Genomic DNA, 11,616 nt, shown 5'->3' with positions numbered 1-11,616 from the left:
CTTGGTGTTGGTGTGAATAACACTGTGCACCTTCTATATATGTTATTATTTAAAAGCTGCTTGTTATGGGCTTTGGTTCATCATGTGACTTTCTCATCACCACCTGCATCTGGTAGTTATCAGTGTATTACAAAGGTACAAAACAGATTTCAGTACTTCAATAGGTTGGTATATTAACATTATATCAGTTAATGAAATTACGGTATTTAACTGTAAATTTAAGTTAAAACGGTAAAACCTAAACGTTGCTACCGTATTTTTTACTGTAAAATTCCGGCAACCACAGCTGCCGGTTTTTTACCGGAAATTTTATGGAATTTTTTTTACAGTGTGGTGTATATTTCTTTACAGTTGTGCACTTTTCTGAAACTCATTGTTGGTGTTAATTTATCAGTATCATGTATCTCTGACACTGAATAAGGAACTATCTAGTTATGCCACTCTAATCTTTCCCATACAAAGGCCTCTGTGACAGGTGAGACTGTGAAGAGTTACTGATGAACATTTGTGCAACTAATGCAGCTGTGCTGCTTCAGAATTAGATTTTTTTTTATGGCTGGGAGTTTCTGCTTATTACATTACACTCGCACTAAATGAACGAAGACATTTTCATATAAGTCAAAAGATCATTAGTTGTACAAAAAATGAACAATTTTATTACGTTCTAATGTTGTGAAAAACAGTACAAATCCAGTTTACCCCATCTGGCTTGTTGCTTTCTAGTTGTTGTTTTTAGTGATAATTTACCAGCAAGACATGATGTGTAAGTGTACCTACACTCTCAGAAAAAAAGTACACAAGCTTTCACTGAGGTGGTACCTTTTCAAAGAAGTACTAATTTGTACCATTTAGGTACATTAGTACCTAAATGGTACAAAATGTACCTTAAAGGTAATGAAATTCACCCTTTAGGGATAAATAAGGTGCACATATGTACCTTTTGAAAGGGTCCCAGTGAGTTTTTTTTTTCTCTGAGAATCAATGTATACTTGTGATATCTCAAATTGGACCCAAAACAACACCTTATAATATAAAGAGTTTAGTGTGTCAGTGCTAAATAATTAAACAACCACAATATTTAGACATTATGATCACAAATTACAAAAATTATCAATCATTTTCCTTAAGCCATGACAGTAGTATTACATAGCCAGACTTTGGAAATCTGGTCCACATTGCAGTTTATTCTGGCCAGTAATCACCCAGTTAGACAATGTGTCCTGTTAGTGTGAATTGGAGTTTTTTTATGTGCACCTTATAGACTGACTTAATTAATATCACAATAAGACAGAAAAGTACAGAAAAACCAGAATACGTTGCAAAGTGGACAAAACTTGACAGTAGTCTGGCTGTGTTTGACTACCGCTTTCAGAACTTTGACATGAGCTCATGATCAAAACAAAGATTTCACCTGTAATCCATAAACAACGTGAAAAAAAAATTATAATTAGTGTAATTAAGGCACAAGGTGGTTCTTTGGTCTTCTCCACAAAAGAAACTTGGCTGAAAGATTACGGTTCACTTGGGCAAATCTGCAATGTAAAAGAGGCATCATAATATGATGATACATACTATTAAAGGTGTAACAGGAAGAAAGGAAGGATGAAGAAACGACCAACCTCTGAATAAGGAGGCGGCGGCTGGAAGCGAAACTGCTGAACACAAGCGAATGCTGAGCCATCTAGCAGCCAGTCTGCTTGTGATTGGCAGGTGGAAGTTCTGTGCTCCCCAAACTGTTCCTCTGACATAACCTCTGCATAGCTTGGGGGGGCTGTCAGGAAATATTACCATGAAAATTAAAGATGAAAATAAGTATATACACACATATAACAAACACTGTATTCTGCAATCATACCGTTTATTAATGATTTGACATAGAAGCTGAATTCACTGCATCATTAAATTCGCACCATACCTTCAGCTATGTCTGGAAGGGTAAATGTGGGGTATAGCAAGCTCATGTTCACAATGGAACAGCTGTTCATGTCAAGACCTTTGGTACCGATCACCACTGGAAACTGCACTTCTAGATTTTTGGTACCTGGTATCTGAACAATAACCTTGAGCAAAGAAACAACAAAGACACAACCATTCATATAAGGGAGTTTTATACATGTAGCTTGTAGATGTTACACAAAAAATTAGCATTTGATGTCAGTAAATCAACATTTTCCATACTGCGTTTATCAGAAAATAAAGCCTTGTGGCATTATGGATAATAAAAAAAGAAATTCATCAAATAATCATATTTTTTTTACTCACTGCAAGTAAGTATTCCACTCTCAGGATGTCTGAATTCAGAATGGAGGGAGAAATTGGAGGAATCTTCAATGCCTTTCCATTCCACCTGCTAGAAGTGTCAGATGGCACTATATTTCCTCTAGCACTGGCAACCACCTGTTTGATGCGTTTTGTTTTACCCTTGGCTGTATAGGTCTGTATCTGGTATACCACTGCTTTTGGCACAACTAGACGAGATGAACGGTTCTCAATCAGAGCATAGATTGGGATTGATTCTCCTGGAGAAGAGATGAAAAAAATAGTGTGCTACAAGACGAAAAGCAAGTTATTTCAAATAACATACTTTTACTGCAGCAGATTAGAAGAAAATTGCTGAGCAGCCATATCTACCTCGATATCAACTCTGTGCAATCATAAGTTTACCAAGATTTAAAACACTGTTTAAAAGTTTGGGGTTGTTAAGATTTTTTTCTTTCTGTAATAAATTAATTTTCCTATTACTTCTGAAGGGTATTTTAGGTTAACAATCTCAGAATATATGAGAATATTTAACATATTCAAATACTATCATCCTGACACACACAGAAAGCTCATATAAAAATATAATTATTTTCCCTTACCATTGCAATAACCTTGTCGGTCTAAGCTGACAGTCAGTGAGATGGGACCAGAAGTAAAGATCCAGCAGCCAACCATCTTCTTACAGGTTTGTGACACTTGAGACTGTAACAGTAAATCTGAGAGTCAAAGGTCAGGAGGAAGTTCTCTAACGCAGTGCTTCTTTGCTTCAGATTTTGACTACTTGATGTTCAACGTAAAGTAATTAACCTAATTATTTTGCCCTTCTAACTATGCACAATTATATGATTATTTACGTTTACCATTGTTTATCCAGCTCTGACTCCAGTTCAGAACAACTGTATATTCGGCCAGTTGAGGGCAACATTAATGTTCCAAGTACTTCTATTTAGTGTCAGTGTTGTGACACATACAAATTCAAGTACAAATGAAAATAGCATTTACAACACAACTTCCTGTCAAGGTATGAATGACCTCCTCTATGCAACCTGTTGAGAGTTCATGATCACTAGTCCCACCATTTACCATAACATCCCATCATTACAGGTCACACACTGGATTTTATAAGGAAATTATTTAAAACGGTTCAAAAATGTTTTATAGAGTATAGTCTATACGTGTATAATATAAATGAAGTCTGAACATTCTACATCCACAGTGTTGGCTTTATCACGTGACTTACAGCATCAGCCGCGTTTCTTTACTGCCACTCATAGGATAGTAAGTCATGCATTAACACTTTATCTTCCAAAAAATGTTTCACCTACTATTTTATGAATACCAGGAATTCAGACATACTAATTTCATATACTGTTTTTCACTTACCATATAGCGAAATAAGCATATTAAGATGCAAGGTTCAAGAAAGTAGCCCTTCAGAAGTAAAATGAGTATGTGTGGGAAAACAGAAGGCGTTTCTGACATACTCACGATTAATGTAGGCACACTGACATCAATATGACTGATGATGCAAAGTTCTCTGCAAACACACTGACTCTTGTGGAATGGCCTTTTTAAAACTGCCTGCACCATGAAGTAAACACGACCATGTTTTCCAGAGAAAGAAGAAACCAAAGGACTAGGAGACAAAAAAAAAAAAAGAATCAGTGCTCTGAATAAGAGGAACACAAGATTTTATTTTGAGAGTGAGAACTGCAATTAATACAACATAATCTTTACAGCCTTTATGTTAGGCCTTAACACAATGTAAATTCATAATGTTGCACTGTTTCAGTAATGCATGTTCGTATATATATAAAACACTAGGGCAGCGCTGTGTAGAAAGCCCTCAGAAAGAAAAGACAATCTGAATTGACCAAGGGCACCCTGCATCCTCTAACTTGAACTGGGCCCTGCCCTGTGCTTGGGATGGCCCTACTTAACATGCTAAAAATCATTTGCTCAAATGCTCAAACATTTGCACTTACCTTTGAGGTAGTTGCAGATCAAAAGGGATCTCATATGTGCCACTATCAAGGATTATGTTTTGGGGACCTGATCAAATAATAAATCAAATTGTACTACACTACTTAATGGGTTTGAAGGCAATTCAACCTATCACACTTCGATCATCACAAATATTAACGAGTAAAAGATGTTCAGCTTATATTGCAGACCTACCTGCTGTTGGAACAAGGGTCTTGGATAGTAAACACGACCATGTTTTCCAGAGAAAGAAGAAACCAAAGGACTAGGAGACAAAAAAAAAAAAAGAATCAGTGCTCTGAATAAGAGGAACACAAGATTTTATTTTGAGAGTGAGAACTGCAATTAATACAACATAATCTTTACAGCCTTTATGTTAGGCCTTAACACAATGTAAATTCATAATGTTGCACTGTTTCAGTAATGCATGTTCGTATATATATAAAACACTAGGGCAGCGCTGTGTAGAAAGCCCTCAGAAAGAAAAGACAATCTGAATTGACCAAGGGCACCCTGCATCCTCTAACTTGAACTGGGCCCTGCCCTGTGCTTGGGATGGCCCTACTTAACATGCTAAAAATCATTTGCTCAAATGCTCAAACATTTGCACTTACCTTTGAGGTAGTTGCAGATCAAAAGGGATCTCATATGTGCCACTATCAAGGATTATGTTTTGGGGACCTGATCAAATAATAAATCAAATTGTACTACACTACTTAATGGGTTTGAAGGCAATTCAACCTATCACACTTCGATCATCACAAATATTAACGAGTAAAAGATGTTCAGCTTATATTGCAGACCTACCTGCTGTTGGAACAAGGGTCTTGGATAAAGAGAGGCATTTCTTCTCTTCGGAACAGAGGGATCGTTTATGCATCCAACTCACCTGAGCATATCCCTTCAGTAATACCTTTATGATTTTGACTGTGGTGGCTTCCGAGAGTTTGAGAGAAACATGTCCAGACACTACTTCACCAGAGCAGTAACCAACTCTCTGCTTGTTGTCAAGAATCACATCCAGTGATTTGACCTCAGTATGTGTCATCTTGGTTTCTGGAAAGTAAATACGAGTACATTTCATGTTGTTTGCCTGCCTCGTTGCAATAACACACACACATCAAACAGAAGGCTTATCTAATCTCATGTCCAACAGTTCTGACTCGCCTGCTGTTTAGGTGATGTTTGGTTTAAAACAAATGACATTACGTTACTATGTTTGCCAAAGTCAACATAACTTTATGAAGACGCGTCAACAATATCTAACAATGTTTAAAATACGCCACATAAATAAACATAATTCCTTCTCACTATGCTGCAGGCAGCAGCACGCCCTCCATGCAATATGCGAGTTGTTTGCAGGCCAGTGAGGCCACGCCCAGTGTTAATGTATAAGCGGCAATTGGCTGATTTACATGTCTTTCAGGCACTATCCCCTCCCATCTGGATGTTACTGTACAGACACAGATAATATAAATAATATAAAGATAATATAAAAATTAAGGAAAATTTTTTTTTGTGTTTGACAGTATCATATATTTTGGGTTCAGGCTACTAAACAGTTATAAAAGGGACCATAACTATTTAAAATGATGTTGAAATGAGGGCAGTTCTTGATCTAAAATATTTTGAAGTATGATCAGGATGTGTAAAATATTTATTTATTATTATCATCAACATTTTATTGATTTTTATTATATATATATATAAATTGATCATAAACAGCTTAAAACAGCCCTTGTTTATTTGAAAATGTAGTCTTTTTCACAGCACTTTCAAGTAAATTAACCTTTTCAAGTAAATAAAGATCAGAAAGGGAAAAGAAAGGGAAAAAATTGTTTGATTCAGAGCAAGAATAACAGTGCAGGCTGAAATTCAGTTTGCACATATCTGAACATAAATATTTAGATATTGTATATAATTGTGATAATAATATATTAATTAATTTGCAATCTTTCTTTGTATATGCTTTGTTTTAAAGTCTTTTTCCCCCCCAATGCAGTAGAAAATCACATGCACTGCCCTCTTGTGGATAAGAAATCATATTGCAAGCAGCATAAAAAATTGGACCTTTCTTACTTTTTTGATAAAACAGACAAACCTCACCATCCACCATCATCATTTGCAGCCTGCATTAATAAAATAGCGAGAGTTTATTCTGTTATCTACAGCTGGGTAAACTTTAATTGCAGCTCCAGTTTGACAGATTGTGTATGGAACATGATTGTTTGTTCTTTTCCTAGTTAACAATATCTGCAGTGCTCCTTTGAAATTCCTGCTCATATGGAAAGAGTTAATTCAAGGATGTGAATTGTCCCTGTCCGAGCAGCTGAAATTTATCACTGCCAGCGCCAATGTGCAAATTTTGTGATGTCGGCAGTGCATTGTTAACAGTGATTGTCATCTAATTAAATCGTGGCTCGTCACAAGAGATGCTTTTTATGCTGAGATAAGCATTGGGAGTCTTCTCAAGCGTTCCCAAGATCAATAAAGATGTTCCCGTCTGGATTACGAATAGTCTGAGGGTTACGTGGGGCAGAGGAATTAATTAGGAAAGAATTCTTATATCCCCCCATAGACACACTTTCATAGTTGGGTAGTTGAGGTGGGTAGAAGGGTGTTTAAATGGTTTGATATCAGCTTTCACTCCGTTTTAATGCAAATGTTTAAGAGAAAGCATCAGGAAAACTTCTTAATCCTAATCTATCTCAAAGCAAATTAAAAAGTGAAACTAAAATTAAGTTATGTGTCCTATATGTGTTTTGTTATCCATGCTTTCAGTCCACAATCTACTCAACGTTACTGAAAATATAAAAGCAATCATCATTTATTACACAAACATATACATACAGTATGTATATATATGCTTATATATGTGTGTGTGTATATGTATATATACAGTATATGGTATATGATTTTATATATAAATATACAATTATATTGATCCAATTTAAATGTATTGTGTATATACATAATAATAAATAATATAATTCATTATTTTTACTTAGTAAGAATTAAAGTAAAGACGACATGCAGTCAAATTTGTTTTTGTAGATTCGTGCAGATGTATTGATTGATTTAGTGCATCCAGGCAGCAAACGCTTGGTGAGCTCTAACCTGTACACTCTCATCAGTTTTAATGTGTTCGGTCTCATTGACTTGATACAAGCCAGGGTCTCAGTCCAATTCACTGCATCGTTCCCTCCTGAAAGAGCACAGCTTGAGACCCCTTAGCAAAACCAACAGTGCTTTTTATTGCTGAAATGCAATCAAATCAATATATATACAGTATGTTTTTTAGAAAATATTCACAAGATATGGCAGACTAAACACAGGGAATTTTGTTGTCACTTGCGTGACTGATCTCTTTTGTTGTTGCCGTGATCACGGAACAATCCCAGATATCACCGTCTTTGTTCGAGCGCTTTTGTAGATGGCGGCACATATGCACATATTGTTTTTTTTTTTACAGCGTGCTCAGGTGCACGGCAGTGTCATCCCCCATTGCTTAGACATGCTTGCGCGGAGTGAGAGGTGAGCTTGCTAAAAGACACATAGAAAATAGACTGATTGCAGAATAGAGGTAGGCATGCCCGTTTAATGCACTCACACCCTAACCCTGCCATTCTTTCATCAGCCCCCACGCAATCCACCCCAAATACACACATTTTTTCCATTGGCCTTGTGCAAACTGAACAAAGGGAACTGGTAAAAAGTAGAAGAGAAAGAAAAGCAACAACAGAAAAGCTGATGTTCCTATCTGTATAATCCAAGGGTGCTCAGAAGTAGCTTGGGGTTAAACCTCCCTTCACGCCTTGTTCCTATTTCACACTTTAATGGCATTTTAATGTGACTGTCACTCTGAGGTAGGGTTCACGGCGTTCAGGTGTGGTCTTCAAAAGAGCTGGAGGAGGGGAAAGCCTATAATGTAATAAATAAGAAAAGCACCTATAGTCATATACAGTACATATACCCCCGGTTTCACAGACAAGGCTTAAGCCTAGTCCCCGACTAAAATGTAAGTCTGAGCTGTTTCAACTGAAAGAAACTTGCACTGATTGATCTTGAAAGATGCCAGTGCCCTAGTTTTGTCTCAAGATGCACACCAGTAATGTTTTTTCTAAGGCATGTTTATAAAAATTACTTTAAAATCCTAATTGAACTTTGGCCTATAGTCCTAGCTGAAGCTAAGCCCCGTCTGTGAAACCGGGCCATTGTGTATTTAATATACATATATGTATATGCAAGATATTTATTAATTTCTCATATATTTATGTTAAGAAATGTATATATTTTTCCCTAATAAATTTACAGTTTTACATTTTAGAAGTCATTGGAATTGTTATACTTTTGCCTTTTATTAACTGGCAATTTATTGGGGAAAATTGTATTTCCTAATATAAATTTATTAGGATATTAGTATATGTCTTCTGCTTTTCCTCTTTTTTTCAAACTGGACAATTGAACAATATATATATAAAAATAAAAATAAAAATATATATATATATAATTTGTAGGATTGTTCAGCTTGGTAAACCAGTTTGATTGTCCCTGTGTCCTTAATAACACTTCTTTCCTGTTAGTCCTTTGTAATATAACTTAATCAAAATATTAACATTTTCAAGTTGACACCGTTGTTCTTAACTTTCATCCTATTAGGCACCTTGTTAATTTTCATGTAAACATTCAAGTTATATCTGTTATAATTTATTAAGAATAATGTTTGTAACAGTTACAGAGTTCAAAGGTTAATGTAACAGAAATTTGGAGAGAAAAATGGACAGTCAGAGGGAATTTTGGATAGGTGGGTGGTAGATATGAGGGTGGAATTACTTCCCGGAGGGAGATGAAAGATTTCTTATCTCAATTTATTTCAGTTTAGATACACATTTGATTTGATGGGATCAGATAGGATATACCTCAAGCTGTTCTCTTTTCTGAGCAATTGGATGTGCTCTGTTTGTACATAACATCAAACACACAAGCTGAGACAACCAAAAATCATACATACATGTCTTTTTTATAGGAGGCCCATTTTAACACAGAAAATGAAAAAGATATTATAGACCTTGATTTGGCAACTGAGAGAGTATATTGTCGTCAGAGAGGCAGAGCGGATACGTGTGAGGCAGATTCATTCAGGAGTTTCAAATTAGCGTGGCGGCCAGTGTTATTACAGCTGTTATGAAATCTTGACAAAGGGGTGAATTCCACTCTCTCTTCCTCAATAATTGCCTTTTAACGGTCTGTCCTCTGTATCCATGGAAACATAAAAACGCCACACAGAATACACAGGAATTCCTGTTATTGCTTCAATGAAGCCATCAAAATTGATAAAATTAGAGGATCGCTGAAGTCTCTCAACAGGCGGAATCTAAATGGTCAGAGACTGTGTTCAATAAACCATTAAGGGATACTTTTGATTTTACGAAAACCAAATGTGAGATGCAGTGATAGACTAGTGAACCTCTTTGTGTACAGGATGAGTAAAACAACATCTATTATTTGCTTTTGAAGTTTCCAAGTGCAACCTACTCTGTGAATTAAATGAGTGCGTATGGGAGCATTAGAATGTAGCTGCTGTCTATGAAGGGGAAAAAAACAGAAGAAGAGAGGAAATGAGTTTGTCCCAGGGGGTTCATTTGGAAATCTGCTCAGGTGTCGGCATTTTTAATGAATTTCTATAAATTCCAAATGACTGATAGTTGTTATCAGCAGCGGTTCTGGCAGTGATCTCTATTGCATAGTTAATTGAACAGCGAGCATAGTAATTAACAAAGTTATTCTCAGTGCTATGGGGCATCTGAACCATTATGGATCAGATCAGAGAGCTGTGCAATCAACAGGAAAGTTCTTGTTTCAGGAGAGCAGTTGTCAGATGTCTCATGACCTCCCATGACCAAATTTGTAAGTGAACTGCAATTATACTAAACCGGAAATATATTTAAAAATTTTGCTAAAAATAAACAACAGCTTGCACATTTTAGATAGAAAACAAAGTCTTGTTTAAAGTTAAAATTAAATGCAGTTCAAACCCCATTTTAATTCCATAATGTGAATGTTAATTGAATATATATACATAAACATACTGCCGTTCAAAAGTTTGGAATTCGTTGGAGTTCTTTATTTTCACCAAGGCTGTATCTATTTGATCAAACACACACACACATACACACACACACACACACACACAAAAACAAACAAAAAAAAACAAACAGTAATATTGTGAAATATTATTGCAATTTCTTTTATTAGTTATTTAAGGGGGTCTGAATACTTTCCGTACCCACTGTATATATATGCACTGCTGTTCAAAGGTTTGGGATCAGTAAAATGTTTTAATGTTTTTTAATGAAGTATTTTATACTTATCAAGGCTGTATTTATTTGATCAAAAATACTGAAAAAAATAATATTGTGAAATATTATTGCAATTTCTAATATTAGTTTCCTATTTTAATATACCTTAAATTAAAATATAATTTATTTCTGTGACACAGCGCTGAATTTTCATCATCCATTTCTTCAGTCTTAAGTGTCACATGATCCTTCAGAAATCATTACAATATGCTGATTTAGTATCAGTGTTGAAACTGTTGAGCTGCTTTATTATTATTTTTTTGGAACCGGTTATACTTTTTTCTTTGATGAATGAAAAGTCCAAAAGAGCAACATTTATTAAAAATAGAAATATTTTTAACAATTTCGAACAAGTCTTTACTATCCCTTTTTCATACCTGCAAACTCACAAGAGGTCAACAAGGTCAAAAAGAACATTTTTGTCAATTTAACATGTAAATGAAGTGTTCTGGTGCACTCTTGACAACAAAATAAAGGCAAAAGACAACATCTGTTTCAAGTAAAAAAAAGCACATTTATACCACAAACTTTTTGGACAGTGCAACTCTGTTGTTCGCTTTGTGAGCAGTGAATGAATTTATTTTTGCAAATTTTAATGTTCTCAGAGTGTGCATACTATCAACAAACTCCATCTTTTTATTGCAGCGGAAACAGAAGCTGCATCTGAAATGGCATTCGTTGTATTTACACAGACTGTTTGATGAAGCTGAGATGCCATAAATGCATTTACACTACAAAATTTCAAATGCATAAATAATTTAATAAGATCAATGTTTTAAATATTGTTGAGCATACAAGTTAAAAATGTTGGGAAAATGCAATACTTTTAAATATGAAACCAAACCACCAGTAGATGGCGGTAAATGACTTTTAATGAGCGAATCATTAGTCATTCATTCAAATAGCTGATTCATTCAGAATCGAGGCGTCTGTCTTTATGAAAGGGTTACTGAAGCATTGACTTGATTCGTTCAAAAATGTGGATTAATTTCATTCAGTATCGAAACACCGC

The 11,616-nt window shown here is 35.3% G+C and overlaps 1 protein-coding gene across 3 annotated transcripts; it reads right to left on the bottom strand.

The window, feature by feature from the left end:
- Positions 1–339: 339 nt before the first annotated feature.
- Positions 340–5,663, bottom strand: LOC107549014 (arrestin domain-containing protein 4-like). 3 transcript variants are annotated; one of them, XM_016229911.1, is made up of 9 exons: positions 5,413–5,663; positions 5,053–5,301; positions 4,860–4,926; positions 3,751–3,898; positions 2,862–2,964; positions 2,263–2,519; positions 1,916–2,060; positions 1,620–1,771; positions 340–1,532 (listed from the first exon to the last, which is right to left on the bottom strand). In XM_016229911.1, exons 2-9 carry the CDS (start codon positions 5,291–5,293, stop codon positions 1,512–1,514), a joined length of 1,134 nt encoding a protein of 377 aa, XP_016085397.1. In that variant the 5' UTR covers positions 5,294–5,301; positions 5,413–5,663; the 3' UTR covers positions 340–1,511. The 3 variants fall into 3 exon arrangements, with proteins under 3 accessions (XP_016085397.1, XP_016085399.1, XP_016085396.1); XM_016229913.1 differs by having other exon boundaries at positions 5,557–5,663; XM_016229910.1 differs by lacking the exon at positions 5,413–5,663 and having other exon boundaries at positions 5,053–5,372.
- Positions 5,664–11,616: the final 5,953 nt, after the last annotated feature.

Source organism: Sinocyclocheilus grahami, unplaced genomic scaffold, assembly GCF_001515645.1.
Source record: "Sinocyclocheilus grahami isolate Dianchi unplaced genomic scaffold, SAMN03320097.WGS_v1.1 scaffold360.1, whole genome shotgun sequence".
Classification (NCBI taxonomy): domain Eukaryota; kingdom Metazoa; phylum Chordata; class Actinopteri; order Cypriniformes; family Cyprinidae; genus Sinocyclocheilus; species Sinocyclocheilus grahami.
This window is presented reverse-complemented; position numbering and strand designations above follow the sequence as displayed.